The following is a 20,074-nucleotide window of genomic DNA, read 5'->3' on the forward strand; positions in this document are numbered from 1 at the left end:
CTCTCAAATCAGATTTAGGCAAACAGAAAACTGGGGGCTACAGATATTTACTCAAATCAAATTATTGCTTAGTCAAATATCAAATTTTAAACTGGATTGATTCTTATAACAAACACAGTCACACATTTGAAAGAAAAACTGAATATGAAATACGTACCTCTGGTCTAGGGTTTGACAAAATTGTACTTTCTAGAATAAAGTCAATATTTGAAGCGGCAGACCAACTCTTTTTTTTTGTGGGTCATATATTTATTATCTATTATCCATATCAGTGTCTATAAACTGGTGCTGGAAAAGTCAGCCGGTATTTGGGGAGGTAGTCAACGATTTGATGGAACTCCTTAATAAACTATTCTATTTCAAATACGAAAGAGGGGGGGGGGGGGGAGAAAGATGGATATGGAGTGGAGACGATTCGGGAGTTTTTTCGGTGACTTCAATGAAAAAGCAACTATACATGTTTGGACATTTACCTCGTGAAAACATCTTGGATTGGAATAAATGGGTCCCCATGAAAGTGAATGTTTTAGTATGGTGAGTTCTTCTTAACCGTCTCCCAACTTGTGATAATTTGATAAAGAGAAAGGTGTTAGTTGGACCGAACATTTGTAATTGTTGTTTGATGGCTGGAGAGACGACAGATCATTTATTTTCTAACTGCTATATTGCGACGGTGATTTGGAGGAACATTAGCAGATGGTGTGGCCTAGCCCCTTTCGAAGATAATTCGATAAAAGGTATTTTGAACTCTCTTAATCAGGTTCCGGAGAAAGAACACAAGAGGCAACTGGTGAAGTCAATAATGATGGTGGCGATATGGAGCTTGTGGAGAGCTCGGAACAAACTTATATTCGAGAACGAGCCAATGAAGATTGAAACCATCCTCGGCGAGATAAACGTCCTAAGTTTTTTGTGGATAAAAAATAGAGCAAAGTGTTTGGATATAGATTGGTCTCGTTGGAATAGTTTGATTTTGTAATCTTGAGTTCTGGTTGTTTCCCGGTCCTTTCTAGCTTCTCGGTAGGAGGGGCTCGGGGGTGTTTTTGGTTTTGTTAATGAAAGTTGCTGTTCAAAAAAAAAAATCTATATCAAGTAAAGATGACAGTCGGTGCCACAAAAGTGAAATTGATTCCAAAGATTTTTCATATATATTAAATAGATATTTATGCACAAAACCAAAATTTTGGTTCTGGCTGAATGACTAAGGTGGTTCTGTTAGATGTTTGTTTATCTTTAATTTGCCTGGGCTCAATTCCTTTCCAAGACAATTTTTTCTTCCAACATTGCATCATTGTGGTGGGCCATGAAACCGTTTAAAAACATGATTTAATTAACCAAATATTTAGAATATTGGTGTGGATGATTTTTTTTTCTTGAAAAAATATATAAAACATGTTTATGTAAATCCAATTGTTAAAACGTCCGAGCTTTACCGACCGAATAAACGTCGTTTTTTTAGGATGACGACTTTTTTTTTTGTGATTACGGCACCACCCTATTCAATCTGCCAGACTATGCTATCTTAACCGGGTACATGCTGGCTTCAGAAACCGAGTTCGTGTCGACTTACCGTCGTAACGCTCGGGTTTACCGACCGAATAAATATGTTAATTTTGTTTAGAATACGCTATATGAGTTCCGTTACTTTTTTTTTTATTTCTTATTTTAAATATGTTAATTTGACGAATTAATATTTAGGTTTAGTTCTGGTACCATAACATTCGTAGACAATCCCAACCAAAATTGTCTTAATTCGCCACTGCAATACCTGGGTTTTACATACCGGTTTCCCGCGTAACACGCGGGTAAATCACTAGTTTGTATGAAAACTGAAAAGGATAAAGACATGCTTGAAATTGGGATACTTTAATTTTGAAACGATCATATGTTTTAAATAACTTGTAAATGTGGAATATGGATTTTAAATAATATTTAAGGAGTCGGTTCGATGCACATAACATTCAAAGCAAGGGATGAGGTCTTGTTGAAATGTGGTTTGAATTTGCTTTCGCGAAAGGAAAAAAAAACACATAAGCGGGGAGCAACCTTCGAAAGCAAGTTTTGGGCTTTTGTTGTCCAATAATTAATTTTGCGAAAGCTGACGCCCGCAAAAGGAGAGTATTACGAGATAGATACTATGGGATTTGAACATACACCATGTACCATATGCATGCCAAGGTCAATCCATATGCCTCTTAGCAGTTACACCAGGCGCAAAAATATTAGGGAGACTTTCACACCGTCACAAATGGTGACACAATTAATGTCAAAGTGACGTGCCTATAGTACCCAATAGATAGGATGACACGTCATGTATGTGTATTAATTTATTACAGGCAGTGCATTGTATACAACAAATATTGTTTGTCTCGTTATGGATCTAACAACTAATCCTGGATCAATCCGTAGACTTGGTGAGCGGAAATCACTAAGAATATTCGGATGTCGGATCAAGAAATGCACACAACACACACAATATGAGAGAAAGAAAGAATAGAAGAAGAGAATGATTATTTCCAAAAACTTGCCTAGTGTATGGAGTATAACATAATATTTATACTTCATACCTAGGTTACATAAAATATGGGCCTCTTGGGTCGGCCCAACTTAGGCAATTACATAGTCTTCGGCCGGAGTTGAAAAGAATTAGCAACCAATTTGACAAATTGAATTCGCTAGAATAAAGTGGTCAAGCGGTGGTCAAATTTACTAAATTCAGAACAGAGCGGACCGACTTTTTTTTTGGGTCATATTCTTATGAATTTGGGATACGTTTGAATAGAGATGGGCCAATAAACCGGTTAACCAAACCGGCTCGAAAACCGAACCGAAATTGAACTGGTTTGAAATCGATTATGCAGACCGTAGGTTAGGGACCGGTTTGTAAATTTTCCCACCAAAACCGGTTGCAAACCGGTTAACCGAACCAAAACCGGCCAAAACCGGGTCAAAACCTGAACCGAAACCGATCATAACCCGCACCGAAACCTATCATAACATGGTAAGAAACTGGTTTCAACCCGAACCGAGATTATAAACTGGTTTTGACTTTTGTTGACCAAACTGAACCGGTTTGAAACCCAAACCGGTTTTGAGTTTTAAACCGGTTTGTGCACATCTTTGAAACGATCATATGTTTTAACTAACTTGTAAATATGACATACTTCCCTGTATTACGGGGTTGTTATATATTATTTGTTTATAATATTTAAATATTTTTTAGGATTTACATTTTATTTATTATAAAAAAGTTAATAATATACTTAGGATTTGATGATGAAAGGGTTTTACAAAGAAATGAGATGTTATAACCCTGTTAAAAGTTATCTGGGTGTGGTGAGCCCCATGACCCGCTTATTTTTTATTATAAAATTTTTTATTAATTATGAATAATATATTTTTTAAAAAATGAATATTAATTTTTAGGATATCCTCATTTTATAGGATTTTCATATCAAATTTTTGGTGAGATTAATTTTTAATTTAATAAGATGTTATAACCCGTTTAAGGGCTATTTGGGTTTGGTAAGACTGCATACCCGTAAATTCGGTTAAAATGCATGAGAAACCTATATCTACCTATTCTAATAAAGTAAAACAAATGGAGACACTTGTCATGTTTTGGTTAATTCTTACAATTTTTTCCCTCCAAAACTAATATACCATAATATATGTAATAAATCAATAATTATTCACTTTTCTTTTACACTATATTTATATAATATCTATATATTTTTATAAATATAAATATTAACATATTATTTTACTATATATTTCAAAATACTTGGTGAATTCCAAAAATCAATAACAAATCATGTTTCTCAAATGAAAATTGTGTCATGTTTTTTGTGAAAGTTAATTTTGATTTTATGGGCCAAAAGTTGGCAATTAGATTGTTTGGTACAAGTTAACTATATTTAGGTCAAAATTTGTTACGGGTCAAAAATGAAAATTTTGAGTATTTTTAAAAGTTTGAGAATGCAAAATAGATTCATCGTCAAATTTGTTATGGGTTCAACGTGTTGACTTTAAAATGTCAAAAGTATGAAAGTTAGAATTTTAAACATGATTCGGATTTTAAGTTTATTTTTAAGGGCATTTTTTGAACTAAACAAAAGGTTCGGGATTTAGCAAATTAATTATTTTTCCCACAACTTTTAAAGTTTAAGAAAATATTGCGAACACTTTCGACATGACACCCACATGCCTATCAATGCTTCTAACTTTTATCAAATTTGAAATATTTATTTCAACATTAATTTTTCCTTCAATGGTGATCAGAACATTATATGGGAAGCATGTCATGCAAAACAATGCTCAAATGAAACAAAATATTCACAAAATTGAATTGGTTAACATGTTATTTTTTATGTAATCATTATGACAAAGTCGAGAAGCCATCTGAAACTTATCAAAATCTTTTTTATGGTGTAGCTCAAAAAAACATAGTTTTTGAAGAATATCCATTGCTAAAATTTAATATTATACTTTCCTTTGATGGGTGGTAAATTGATAAATATATCAATAAAGGTAACGCCTCTTTTGTATTTAGGCTAAGTGGTTAGAACTAATATCGTATGAGAAGTCTTGTTTTCGAAATTTGTTCATAACCAAAATTCTTTCAATTATACATATATGACACCGAGAATAAATTTTTCAATAGAAAGAAGCATTCTCGAGTACGATTTTGCACGGCCATTTTTTTATTAAGTTCATTTAAGAAAATCATTTTGTGATATAAATAAAATTAATTTACGTACACATTGTATAGATACAAACATAGATGTAATACATTTTTTTTCTTATACGATATGTAATTATTTGTTTTACTTACAATTTTATAATTTGAATTATCTCGTGTGTAACACGGGCTCTAAAACTAGTTTACAAATAAAGTAATCTAGTGCTTTGAGAGAATGTAGAAAACAACCAAAATTTTTTTAAAAGTTTCGATTATATTTTTTTAAGATGCTATTTTAAATAACTTATAAGTGGTTGGTACGTACTATGCAAATATGCTGAAAACAATTCAAATTACATGTGATCCTAAAATCTAACCACGAAAATTAGCCAACATCGTCAAAATAACAACCTTCGCAAGCAAGTTTTGGCCTTCTGTCCGATAATTAATTTTGCGAAAGTTGGCATAGAAAGGAGAGTATTATTATAAGATAGATACTACGGGATGTGAACATACACACTACCTATTAAAAGAAGATGTCTACAATAATAATATTAAATATTTGAATATGATTTGAATATATATATATTGAGAAATGTTAAAATACAAAGGGAGACAAAAATGAAAATATGAAAAAGATCTGTGGCCACACAAAAAAACCTCTAAAAAAAGTTCAAAAAATTAATAAAAAATATCATAAATCAAAATATAAATAGAAAACGAAAAAATAAAAAAAACATTTCCCTTGTAAATTCTCGTTCCAGAAAAAAAAACGTCGAAAAGACAATGCATAGACAAAATACACAGTGACGAAAATGAACAAAAAACACAATTATAACTAAAAAAAGACACAATAAATCGCAAAATATAACACAATGCCGAACAAAATATAACACAATGTTGAGTAATATAACACAATATCAAGAAAAAATGACACAATGTCAAGGAAAAAAGACAATCAATGACGAAAATAAACACAAAACACAATGATAAACAAAAAGACACAATGATCATTTTTCTCTTAACATTGTGTTTTTTTTTGGTTTTTATTAAGAACAAGGAAGACGATGGAAACATTTTTGTGTTATTTACTTTTTTTGTTTTTTTATTGAATTTAGAGTTATGATTTTTTATTTACTTTTAAAAAAAAAAATTTTAAAGGTTTTTTTTATATGACTATAAATCCTTCTCATTTATGTCTCCATTTATAGAATGTCTCCATTTATAGAATAACTTGACCGTATATATCTTTATTTGTTTAGATTTATCTCATTCCTTATTTAGTGTTTATGAAATCTATGGATTATAAATAGGGATATTGTAATTCCTCTTGAGTTATAATACCGTTAGCACTTTCATGGTATCAAGAGCTTCGGTTCTGTTTAATCCAAAAACTTTTCACCCATCCTATGATTTTCTACCGTGTTTTTAATTTACTTGTTTGTTTTATAACAAGTCCCACCCAAACCAATCTCAACTTAAGTCACCCTCTGTTTATATCTTCCAAAATCATACAACCATCTTCGTCAACATCCATGGCCGGTGACAAAACTGCCAACATACCTTATTTCCTATAACGAATGCACCACCTGAGTTAATTGTGCCGCTTTTCCTGAGTTTGCCAAACAAACCGAAGGTGTACCCAAGAGACGACCCAAGCACCCTTATATATAGTAAAATGTGTATAGCACAATATATTTTATTGCTTATACTATATATATAAAGTCAAAATTCCTCTTTGAGCTAAATTTTGTAATTTGGCAAATACTTGTTTTCAGAGGTAAAATGTCTGCGGTTTGTGGACCATATCTAAAGACATCTGTAGAAAAAGATATGGACCAAACATCTGTAGTCTGCAAGAAAAAGACTGTTTGTTTTTTAATATTTGCATGCTACTAAAATAAACTGGTGGTGGTGTATGAATGGGGGTAGTGGGTGGTGGTGGTGGACGGTGGTGGTGGCGGATGATAATGATAGACGATGGTGGTAGGTGGTGGCGGATGGTGGTGGTAGGTTATGATGGCGGAAGATGGTGGTGGCGGCGAACGGTGGATGGTGGTGGTGGTAGACGGCGATGATGGGTGGTGGTAGACGGTGATGGAGGAAGGTGGGTTGTGCACGGTGGTGGGTAGTGGACGGTGGTTGGTGGCGGACATTGGCGGTGGTGGACGCCGGTGATGGCGTATGGTGGGTGGTGGTGGTGACAGACGGTGGGTGGTGGTGGCGAACGGTGGGGGTGGTGGTGGTGGTGGACAGTGGGTGCTGTTACATGGTGGTGTTTAACCCTCTACTGACCTAGAAGATCTTAAAAGCGGATGAGCCAAGTCTGCACCTAGAAGAGTTCGCGTAGGCGTTTTTTATTTGAACTCTTAAAAAAATAAGCAATCTACCGACGACGATGTATGCGCGTCGCAAATAAAAGAGTTTGCATAGAATTTTTACAGAAAAACAAACAACTACTAAAAGACAAAGGAGAGCCCAAATCAACCCCTTCAGAAGTAAATGGGACACAATCAACAATTCATTGATACTTATGAAACAATCTTCACAGAGCAAACAATGTTACAGACAATGGTGAAGCTTGGGCTTCGCTTCGTCCCTCGGGTGATCGAAGTCACGGACCCAAAAATTTTCGAGTCAATAATTCGGTTCGTGTTGGTGATTCGGTTCGGGTCGGACCAAACAATATGGCATCTATATATCTATTTTTTTCATTCATTCAAACGATTGTTCTTACAAAAAAAAAAAGAAAAAGAAAAAAACTAGATAATATTTTAGCCAACAAAGACCTAAAATATTCATAATAATGCAGGGGGAAGCGTGAGTACCTAGAACAAGAATTACAAAGTAGCTCGACGCCTTTAAGACCTTTGAATTCCTCAATTATGGATTCCGAATCAAATGTTTCAGAAATTTTCATTTATATGTAAACCACCAAGCTATTCGCGAGATACTCTTCTGGCATCTTACCTAATTAAGAAGATTCAATAGGTTGAGTTAAACTAAAATTTCACCATGCGATGACATAATTACAAACCCTAATTTTATAACCTTGAACATTAATCAATATAAATGCAATACAATATTTAATAACAACACAAAGATTAATTATATCTTGCTGCTGAGCGACAGGCGGTAGGTGGCGAACGACAATGGGGTGGTCTCCGGTGGGAACAGGGGCGCATGTGAGGTGAGGTGAGGTAACAGGTTTATTAGTTTCCAAAATCCAAACCCTAATCAATCCTCGTTCTTTTTTTTTTTATGTTTTTGTTTAAACAAGTTTTTATTTTTTACAAATAGCCTCCCTCTAATATTGAGTTTTATAAAAACAAAGTATTTTACTATTCGACTACTGTTTTGTAACTTTTGTTTATAAAAACTGCAAGGTTTAATAAAAAATATCAAACGATGGGATATTTTATATATATAATGTATGCTATCATGCTCGGGTCGAAATTAACACCGACCAGGTACAGGTGTTAAGGGGCCAGTTAGGTGGTGTTCAGTTGTGGATTATTTTGGTTGGGATTGTTTGAGTTGTCCACGCTATAGTTTCCTTTTTAGTCTGAGGTTCTCGGGGGGGGGGGGTCCTTATGTGTTTTCTCTGACCTTGACTTGGCCCGACATGAGATCGTGGTTCGGCTTGTGTTTCCAGCATTTTCTCGTCTTCCTCGGGTTGAGAACCACTCATCATGCTCGGATTTTGGAAATCGCCCATCATGCTCAGATTTTGGAAACTGCCCATCATACTCGGATTTTGAAAACTGCCCATCATGCTCGGGTTTGGAGATTCGGAACCAAGAATTTGCATGTATGCTATCATGCTCGGGTCGAAATTAGCACCGACCAGGGTGTTGAGATGCCAGTTAGGTGGTGTTCGGTTGTGGATTCTTTTGGTCGGGATTGTTTGAGTTGGGTTGTTGGGAGTATTGATCAAAACCGAGCACATGATTCTTGAATCGATTCATATTTGTTTAAGTAATTTGAAAAAAATGAAAGAGGATGAGTAGGTTTTTTAATTGGTTAAAAAGATGGTGAAGATGATTAAAAAAATGAAATAGGGTCAGAATATATAATAAATAATTTTTTTTATTTTGTAACCGTTGGACCAACGGTCCATTTTCTCAAAATTAGAGTCGGATGAACGCTATGGTTAAAACGCATCCCCAAAATTGTTGAAAGAAACATCCCCAAAATTGTTGAAAGAAACGCCGAGAGGCGGTGTTCCCTGGCGTTTTGGGCCAAAACGCTAGGGGAAACCGCCCCATTACTCTTGGTCTAAGAACGTAGGTAAATAGTTTGTGTTGGCATAGCTTAGAGCATTCCCGGTAACTTATCTATCTCTATTTCTATAATTACACAAGAAAGCATTACTTTCTCTCTTATATACAATTAAATAATACTTTTTTATATTTTTATCATTATATTTTATCACCCCCCCATTCTCACTCACAACAACTTTCAAATATATTAAAAAAATAAATAGAGGATGAACAGTGTTCCTACAAATTTACGCAAATTTTACTCATCTTTTTAAAATTTTCTCTCTTCTCCATTTACAACCACTTATAATCATCTAAAAAATGTAGAGATACCGTTCACAGATTAAAGTAAAACAATAAACTTTAAATTTCTATTAATATTGCTTACAATACAAGAGTGAAGGAAACCAAAACAACTTTACATAATATTACATAATTGAATATAGAAAACAGTAGTACAAAAATGAAAGCAACATAAAAAGGGTGTTGGCTGAGGATTTCTGTTTAACAGAGGTCTCTTAAAACAGATTTCGGGCCACCCAGGTGAACCCGTCTGTCTCTCAGGGTACAACAGCCGAAGCAGTGTGTACTGCCGGAATTAACCTAGCACCCGAACTATACCTGGAGCTAGAGTGTGAAGTTGGAAACGAACGAACCGAACTATTTCATGGTGCGAATCCGGGTGATGATTGTGTGTTGTGAGTTGTGTCGGTGTGTTAGTGTTTTTAAAACTACTCACCCGACCTTTCTATATATAGTGAGTTAGGTGATGAGTCAATATGACACGTGTCAGCTCATGGAACACACTTCACCAGGAGGTGACACCTAGCCACTGACTAATCATAGGTTCACGACACATGGCAACACACTAGCTTAGATCATGACACTTGGCAGCCCGTTTCATACACACATGACACATGTCTCATGACGCGGTCCGACCATCCAAAAATACTAAAGCGGCTCTCAAGTGTTCTACCAATGTGGGACAAACCCATTTCCCTTTTTTACTAATATTCAAGTTCTCAACTACACACTTTAAAGTATCGATGTCGCACTCATCTTTACTCTTTGGACGCGTTACTAATTTCTTTATTAGTAACAAATACTAATAAATATTATATACCGTCCAAATTTTCCAACAATCCCCCACATGAATGGAGATTGATTCGTACACTCTAGTGTCAAGTATAATTACAGCGGTTGAGCGTTGCAGGAGAAGTAGGTGTTTCCTTTGAACTTTCCCTTGTGAAACATACTTAGTCTCTTATCGGTTAGTAGACACAATGTCCTTGAACTAACCCTTTTTTACGTAGACGTTATTACATTTCATAAAACACTCTTCGTAGTCTGGTTAACCCCTCATTGTCGTGTCTGTAACATCCGCTTTTCTGAGAATTATAAATAACAGAAGTTCTATAATTAACTGTGTGTCGTTAACTTAACTAGATGTGTTAATGTTTGGATAATAAATGGAATTAGAAGTGTGAGTGTGTTGTGGGGCCCATAGTCCCCTATATAAACCCAACCCCTCCTTCCTTTCACCACTTTCTTCCCTTTCACCACACACAAACATTCAAGAACACACACATTTTCTCTCAAGACCTGAATCCGAATCCGGGCTAAAGCAAGGAAGATCTTGGTGTTCGAGCATCTCAAACATCAAGAAAACGTCCAGATCTTCGGGGTTGTCCAGATCTGAACAGAACTCGGAGCAAAAAGGTAAGCTTCGGCCAAAGGGTTAAGTTTTATGGTTAGAATCGACATGCAAACCGATGTAATGATAGATCGGGTTGTGAAATGTAAGAAAAACATTAACTTGGTGAGTTTTAGCCTCACGGGTGTATTATAGAACAAAAAAAAAAGGGTGACGTCTGGACTATGAGAAATCGGTCCTAAGGAGGAAACAAGGAGAAAAATGGCATTAAAATGGTAAAAACGACGAAAGGCAGGAATTTCGCATCGCACAGCCATGCGAAGCGAAATCAATATTTTCGCATCGCACAGTCATGCGAAGCAAAATCAATATTTTCGCATCGCAAAGTCATGCGAAGCGAAAAACTCATGCGAAGCGAAATTCCATGCGAAGCGAAAAGTCATGCGAAGCGAAATTCCATGCGAAGCGAAAAAGTCATGCGAAGCGAAATTCTTCTATGCGAAATTTCATGAAATTCATTTTCTGATGCATTTTTGTTAAAGGACTGTTAGTGAAAATAAAATTTTTCCAAGCTGATCTGGCAGCTCGACCCCAGCCAGGGGCTCTGCCCCTTGGACCCTGCTAGGGGCTACCGCCCCTAGACCTCGCTACCATGGGCGCTGCCCCCGACCCCCGTTAGTTGAGAGTTTCATTAACTTAGATGTAGGAAGTAGTAGTAATGGATAATTGACACGCGTAATGTATTGTTCAGTTAGCCGTGCACAACTAAGGAAGGGCATTACCATTAACGGCGAGAGAAACCGACTCCAGGTGAGTTCTAGCCCCTTTAACTGTTATGTTTTCGGGGCTGTGTGCATACTCCTATGTGGTAGATAATACACTTACTTGATTTGTAAGTGTATGATACGTGTATGATTGTGTATTGAATGTATTGTTACATAATGATTGTAGGAACGAGTATGTATAAATATTTATAAATAAAAGATATGTAAAGTATGCACGTATGATAAAGGTATGGTTATTCGAGACAGAAGGGACCACACCCTTATAATATCTATGATGTTAGGGACCAGACCCTTATAATATCTGTGATGTTAGGGACCAGACCCTTATAATATCTGTGATGTTTAAGGTAGAATAGCTTATTGTATACCATAGGGTTTTATGAAAGAAAGTATGTAGGTACGTATGTATGTATGTAAAGTATGTATGAAGGAAGCAAGAGTAAGTAAGATATAAATACGTATCTTCGGATGTGTATGGGTGAGAATATGAATGTAATGTATGTTAATTGATTAACTAGAACTCACTCAGCGTAGCTGACTTTTAGTATGCACGCAGGCAAATAGGTTGAGGCAGCTGGCTTGAGGAGGGACACATGGCACGAGCTAAAGAGACTGGCATCTATGAAGAAGTGTCATGACTATTTTATGTTAATGTTTATGAAAAGACAACTTATATGTTAAGACATGGTTTGATGTTTGGTAATGTAATGCATGAAGTTTTAATTATTCTGTGAAAGTTTTTATTAACTCTGATTTTAGAACTGTGTTTATGAGTAAATCCAACGCCAAAGTAGGGTTACCGGGAACGGGGCCTTACAGTGTCCGTTCTGGTCTTGGAACACTAGCCTGGTTCTGCGAGAGCTCTAGGATTTGCGCACCCCACAAATTCATTTGAAGCGACCTCACTTCTCTCTCACATAGGTGATCTGGTCCTCAAATCATTATGGTTACCATGATTCACATATCCTTAACCATCATTTGGGTGATTTGACCCTCAAATCATTAAAAGCATTATGGTTACTATGATCTCCATATCATTAACCATATGTTATGCTTAGCCTCACCTTTGTCACTGGCTTTCTTAGGAATGGACTAGGATGTTTATATAAACACCCTTTATAATTTAGGGGGATATAGATATTACCTTATGTGCCAAGTTATATGTAGCTATGTCCCCACAATGACCACCCTTAGTTCATGCAGTTAGGTTGTCCCATTGAACCTAGATCTTGGGATCTCCAATATCATAGGTTAGGTTTTCCTTTGCACTAACTTTCTCCATGGGCTTTAGTCCCATTCCTCTTGACGACTTATATACGACCTCTCTGCTTAAGCCTTTTGTAAGCAGATCCGCAATGTTATCCTTTGACTTCACGTAGTCAACAGTGATGACCCTCGTTGAGAGAAGTTGTCGTATAGTATTGTGTATACGACGTATATGTCTAGATTTGCCATTATACATTGCACTTTGAACTCTTCCAATAGCCGATTGGCAATCACAATGTATGCAAATAGCCGTAACATGTTTTGACCATCTTGGAATATATTCCAAAAACTGGCGTAACCATTCCGCCTCTTCACCAGCTTTGTCTAATGCAATAAACTCAGATTCCATCGTGGATCTTGCTATAAGTGTTTGTTTGGAGGATTTCCAAGATATAGCAGCTCCTCCCAGGGTAAACACATAACCACTCGTGGACTTGGAATCTTTTATGTCGGATATCCAATTAGCATCACTGTATCCTTCTACAGCAGCTGGATCTTGGCCATAACGCAGTCCATAATTCCTCGTGTATCTCAAATACCTTAGTAATCTTGTCATGCTTTTCCAATGCTCAGAGCTAGGATTACTTGTATATCTACTTAGCCTTCTAACAGCATATGCTAAGTCCGGCCGGGTACATGACATAAGATACATAAGACTGCCAATTATCCTTGAATACTCCAACTGAGCAATTCCCTCACCTCTATTCTTTGATAGATGTTGGGTGGTATCAATCGGAGTTCGAGCTATACTCGTGTCTCCCGCATTGAATTTTTCAAGGATTTTATCAATATAATGAGATTGATTTAACAAAAGACCGTTTTGGGTTCTAATGATCTTTATTCCAAGAATGATGTCGGCTAAGCCCATGTCTTTCATGTCAAATCTCCCCTTCAACATATCTTTAATAGACCCGATCATCTCGTTGTCACTCCTAATGATAAGCATATCATCTACATAAAGACACAAAATCACATAACCTCTAGACGTGTCTTTCACATATACACACTTATCGCACTCATTTATTTTGAACCCACAGTTTAGCATGACTTGGTCAAACTTTTGGTGCCATTGCTTTAGAGCTTGCTTCAAACCATATAGGGACTTGACGAGTTTGCAAACTTTACCCTCCTGGCCAGGAGCAGAAAAACCCTCTGGTTGTTCCATGTATATTTCTTCATCCAATTCCCCATTTAGAAATGCATTTTTTACATCCATTTGATGTATTTCCAAATTTCTCAAAGCTGCAATCGTAAGCACCAACCTTATCGAGGTTATTCAAGTAACAGGTGAATACGTATCAAAATAGTCTAGAGCTTTCTTTTGTCTAAACCCTTTGATTACTAACCTTGCCTTATACTTGTCAATGGAGCCATCAGGTTTTATCTTTCTTTTGAATATCCAACAATATCCAAGTGGTTTACAACCCGGAGGAAGATCCACTAATTCCCAAGTATGATTCTGCAGAATAGAATCAATTTCATTTTTGATGGCTTCTTTCCATTGTGGTCCTTCTAAAGAGTTGATCGCCTCTCGATAGGTTTGAGGTTCTCCCTCCATCATGTAAGTAATAAAATCAGGCCCAAAGGACTTCTCAGTCCTTTGCCTTTTGCTTCTTCTTGGCTCAACTTCTTCAGGCTCGGATTGTTCCTGAGTTTCATCTAAAACCATCTCATCAACCTGTGAACTGGCATGTGTTGATGAACCAACATGTGTGTTTCCCAAGCATGGAAACACATTTTCAAAGAATGATGCATTCCTTGATTCCATTATAGTATTTTTGTGTATTTCGGTATTCTTAGATTCATAAACAAGAAACTGGTATGCACTACTATGATGGGCATAACCTATGAACACGCAATCCACAGTTTTCGGTCCTATCTTTTGAACCTTTGGTGGTGGCACCAACACCTTTGCCAGACACCCCCACACTTTCAGGTATTTATATGATGGTTTTCTTCCTGTCCATAACTCATATGGAGTCACATCTTTTTTCTTGAGGGGTATTTTAAAAGATAGTTAGCTGACAAAACGGCTTCCCCCCACATATCCGGGCTCAATCCGGAACTCAACAACAAGACATTCAACATTTCTTTTGGCTTACGATTCTTCTGTTCTTAAATTCCATTTGATTGTGGGGAGTATGGTGGGGGTACATTCATGTATAATCCCACTTTGTGTGCATGGATCCGAAAATGGCGCAACATACTCACCACCTCTATCACTTCTTACCGTTTTTGTTTTCCGGTTCAGTTGGTTTTCAACCTCATTTTTATACAAGACAAACTTGTCTATGGCTTCATCTTTACTTTTAGTAGGTATACATAACAATACCTTGTACAATCGTCAATAAAAGTGATGAAGTACTTATTTCCTCATCTTGTGGGAATTGATTTAAAATCACATACATAAGTTTGAATCATGTCAAGGGGTTCGGTTATTCGTTCAACCGATTTAAATGACGATCTTGTTTGTTTGGGTTCAACACATGTTTTACATTTAGTTTTTGAGTCAAAAGTGATAGACGGTATGTAATTTAACTTAACTAATCGATGCATTGAATCAAAATTAATATGACCAAGACGACCATGCCACATATTTTGAGACTCAATCATATAAGCAGAAGTCGTAGCATTTTTATTCATATCTTTGGTCACAGCCATTACAGTTAGTTTAAACATACCATTAAGGGCATAACCCTTTCCAACTAACAAACCACGCTTGGTTAACACAAACTTATCACTTTCAAAAACTAAACGAAACCCATTCTTGTTAAGCAACCATCCTGACACAAGGCTCTTGCGCAACTCGGGAACATACAGTACATTGCTTAGTGTCACCTTCTTTCCTGAAGTCCACTTTAGGATCACTTCACCTCCTCCCTTGACATCAGCTGTAGTCGAATTTCCCATGTACAACTTTTCATCTCCCACAACCTCTTTAAACTTATTAAAGAGGGTCTTGTCTGGACACACGTGACGAGTAGCTCCAGTGTCCACCCACTATCCTTTTGAGTGGTCAGATATCACATTGACCACATTCATCATAGCCGTAAGGTCAGAGATCATTGCCACAAGGTTCTCATCTTCATCAATCATGTTTGCCCTCTCCTTTTTGGGCTTGCTGCATTCTCCAGCACGGTGACCAGATTCACCACAGTTGTAGCATTTGCCTTTAAAAACGGCAACCTTTTTCTTCACACCACCCTTTCTAGGTCCAAGATTGAACTTAGCCTTACCATTGCCTTTCAGTTTGCCTTTGTATCTCTTTGAAGATTGACCATGTTCAATCATGTTGGCCTTTGCATATATATCAACTTGAGATCCATTTAGCTTTGCCCGATTGTCTTCCTCAATTTGAAGACGGACCACTAAGTCCTCCATGTTCATTGCCTTTTGTTTGAGCTTAAGGCAGTTCTTAAACACTACCCAACTTGGAGGCAACTTTTCAATCATAGCTATTACTTGGAAAGCCTCACCAAGAGCTATTCCTTCAAAGAGTATATCTGCAATCAAGATTTGCAATTCTTCAACTTGACTCATCACAGTTTTAGAGTCAACCATTTTGAAGTCCAAGAATTGGGCCACAAAAAACTTCTTTGTTCCCGCATCTTCTGTCTTGTACTTGCATTCTAACGACTCCCAAAGTTCTGTGGCCGTCGTCATTTTGCAGTACACATTGTACAGTTCATTAGCAAGGCCACTTAACACATAGTTACGACACATGTACTCACAATGCTTCCAAGCATCAAGAGCAGCCAATGCTTGAGTGTCGGCATCCTCACCAAGTTGAGGGGGAGACTCTTTTAGAAACCTCGCAAGATTCAAAGTGGTAAGGTAGAACATCATCTTTTGTTGCCATGCTTTAAAGTGTAAACCAGAAAACTTTTCCGGTTTTTCAGCATGGTTTGCAATTGTTTGGTTTGCTTGGGTACCAACTAATGGTCCCATAGCGGTGGAAACCGTAGATCCCATAGTGGTGGAAATCGTAGATCCCATAGTCGTGGATCCCATACTAACTGTGGTGAAGGCTGCAGTGGTGTCGACCATTTCTGGAACGAGATCAAAATAGAAAATAAGTATTGGTTTACTAAAAACCAGAAAGTTTAAAAGTTTGGTTTACATAAAACCAAAAAACAACTTTATAAAAAATTGCATATAAAAGTAATCAATAAAATTTTTAAAAACAAAACATGAACGGATGGTTGTTTTTAAAATCTGTTTTAAGATTGTAGAGATACCGTTCACAGATTAAAGTAAAACAATAAACTTTAAATTTCTATTAATATTGCTTACAATACAAGAGTGAAGGAAACCAAAACAACTTTACATAATATTACATAATTGAATATAGAAAACAGTAGTACAAAAATGAAAGCAACATAAAAAGGGTGTTGGCTGAGGATTTCTGTTTAACAGAGGTCTCTTAAAACAGATTTCGGGCCACCCAGGTGAACCCGTCTGTCTCTCAGGGTACAACAGCCGAAGCAGTGTGTACTGCCGGAATTAACCTAGCACCCGAACTATACCTAGAGCTAGAGTGTGAAGTTGGAAACGAACGAACCGAACTATTTCATGGTGCGAATCCGGGTGATGATTGTGTGTTGTGAGTTGTGTCGGTGTGTTAGTGTTTTTAAAACTACTCACCCGACCTTTCTATATATAGTGAGTTAGGTGATGAGTCAATATGACACGTGTCAGCCATGGAACACACTTCACCAGGAGGTGACACCTAGCCGCTGACTAATCACAGGTTCACGACACATGGCAGCACACTAGCTTAGATCATGACACTTGGCAGCCCGTTTCATACACACATGACACATGTCTCATGACGCGGTCCGACCATCCAAAAATACTAAGGCGGCTCTCAAGTGTTCTACCAATGTGGGACAAACCCATTTCCCTTTTTTACTAATGTTTAAGTTCTCAACTACACACTTTAGAGTATCGATGTCGCATTCATGTTTACTCTTTGGACACGTTACTAATTTCTTCATTAGTAACAAATACTAATAAATATTATATATTGTCCAAATTTTTCAACAAAAAATTTGGAGAACTCCCTCACATAATTACATAAATTATAGAGGAACTGTCGGAAAATCCCCTTATAGTAGTAAACAAAGAAGTCTGTTGCCTTTAAGGCCTTCATAATTCAAATTCAAAATGAATTAGTGATAAACCTTAAATGAAAGCTTCAGGCTTGTTAACAAAGCATAAACTCATGTTCAAAAAAAACTTAACAAAATCATCAAAACGCATACATAACAGCCCTTGAAAGAACTATGCGATGACAATCTTTAATCCTAACCAAATAATTAACCAATATAATCAAAATTATATTTAGCAGATAGGGATGCCCACAGAAATGGAAGCAGTAGCATGTCTTATAGAAGTATAAAGCTTGTAGGTAAATAGCTGTTGGTGTTGGCATAATTTATAGAAGTAAACAAGGAAGTTATGTCTGCTCCCCTTTAGGTCTTCATGATTCAAAACCAAGATGATTTAGTGATTTACCTTTAAATGAAAGCTTAGACTTGTAACAAAGCATGAACACATTTTTCAAAAACATGAAACAAAATCATCAAAACACGCACACACAAGAACCTTTGTAAAGCACTATACAATGACAGTCCCTAATCATCAGAATCAGAAGGTTCCGGGCGTTCAACGGTTAACTTTGCAGAAAGTGAAGTCCGCGGGAATGGGAGTAGTCGCAACATGTCTCTTAGTATCTTCAGTTCTTCATCAACAGAAACAGTACAACGAAGGTAAATTTGTACTTTCTTTAGCACGGGTGACTTAGCCATGATGAGTTTCACAAATTCCATCTCAAGAGGTAAGTTGCTAAATACATCTATCACCAATGTCTCAAGATGATCCAACTTCAAATCTGGGTGGTTTTCTAGATCAAGAAAGTTGGTGGGAGTTTGTCGAACATGCGACTTCTTATCACACATCTACTTAATAAACATGCTAAAAAAAGTCAATAAAAGTACAAAGAACCACTAACAACAACAACAACAACAACATAATAATAATAATAATAATAATAATAATAATAATAATAATAATAATAATAAAAACAATCTACCATAAAATAAATTTTCACCAACACAGGGGAGCTCCTGATGACACAAAGGGCAGAAGAAATCTCATTTTGTTCCATCAAGCACACTTCCAAATACAGTTCGCTGAGATGGACTAGTGAAGTTGGAAGCATACGCGGCATGCCATCTACACACAAGTACTTAAACCGAAAACGAAAGTTAAAATTAGCAAACCCAATAATTTTTAACATAAATAATACCAACCTTCATATAATAGTTTGAAATATCAAGAGACTCAATCAAAGGCACACAGTGTAAAAGATCAACAAATGTCAACTTGTTTCCTCCTGCTGCAAAGTCAGATTCTGGCCGTCCGGTCTGCATTATAATATCTTTATATATAATAACATGAATCATTAACTGAGGGAAATTCATAGACGGTTGCTTACCAACTCGACATAGACAAGCAGCGGGCACTTGGACAAGAACCGTTTAAGCATTTGAGCAGAAACTTCAACATTCCAAAAACTCACGCTATCCAGCCGACGAAATCCATTAAATGTCAAAGGTAGTTCAAAAGTACAGTTTTGGAGATCTATAAGTTCCAATCCTTCCAAAGAAAAGATAGAAACGGGAAGCTTGTATAAGATATTATAATCATTAATAAAGATAAGGTCTTTCACCTTATTTTCCCTTGCAAGATAACTTATTATCTGGGCAAACTCAAAATCCATATGAAGATAACCAATCGAACAGTTGAACTCTATTATAATAGGACCCTTGTGTAAAAATAAAACATGGATAATGGCACTGACAAGCGTATCTTTCTTTAACCGTTTGGAATCAGAATCTGATGGTAACTTGACCATATCGTCTGTAAATACAAGTTTGGGCATGTTCCGCCAACAATGTTGCCACGTCTTTGACAAGATGCTCGTTCTCAATGCATCTTGGATTGGCATACAACTCAGAATAGTTTCAATTATGTGGTGAGGAAGTGTGCTGATTATATCTACACTTGGGCATTGAGTATTCATCTTTTTACAGACTCCACAAGGCTGTAAAGTAGAATACAGCATACCAAAAATAAAACAATTATTGCTTGTGTAACATACTTTGCCGAAAGTAACCATGCATACATATATATAAAGATATATGGACTCTTGCTTTGAATATTTATAGATCAATACATATCCAACAATTATTTTAGTGAAGATACAAAATTGTATCCTGTTACAACTTTGTCTTTATATACCAAAGTGCAAAAGTAACTTACCAAAGCAACACCTAAAGGAAAATGTTGAACGTTTACACTATGCTCAAGATTAATTTAAATTACTCAGTCTTAGTTCCTACATTAGATTAGAAAATGCTGC

General features: G+C 36.4%; 2 protein-coding genes across 2 annotated transcripts; both read right to left on the reverse strand.

The window, feature by feature from the left end:
• Positions 1-15,648: 15,648 nt before the first annotated feature.
• LOC143564669 (uncharacterized) lies at positions 15,649-16,695 on the reverse strand. Its single transcript, XM_077051874.1, has one exon. The coding sequence runs from the start codon at positions 16,693-16,695 to the stop codon at positions 15,649-15,651; it is 1,047 nt and encodes a 348-aa protein (XP_076907989.1).
• Positions 16,696-18,270: 1,575 nt separating this feature from the next.
• Positions 18,271-19,735, reverse strand: LOC143564670 (F-box/FBD/LRR-repeat protein At1g13570-like). The gene is made up of 4 exons (XM_077051875.1): positions 19,148-19,735; positions 18,963-19,076; positions 18,743-18,898; positions 18,271-18,608 (listed from the first exon to the last, which is right to left on the reverse strand). The coding sequence occupies exons 1-4, from the start codon at positions 19,733-19,735 to the stop codon at positions 18,285-18,287; spliced, it is 1,182 nt and encodes a 393-aa protein (XP_076907990.1). The 3' UTR covers positions 18,271-18,284.
• Between the last annotated feature and the right edge of the window lie 339 nt (positions 19,736-20,074).

This window comes from Bidens hawaiensis, unplaced genomic scaffold (genome assembly GCF_021521415.1).
Source record: "Bidens hawaiensis isolate Kalapana, Puna unplaced genomic scaffold, B.hawaiensis_p1.1 tig00022145_1, whole genome shotgun sequence".
Lineage (NCBI taxonomy): Eukaryota > Viridiplantae > Streptophyta > Magnoliopsida > Asterales > Asteraceae > Bidens > Bidens hawaiensis.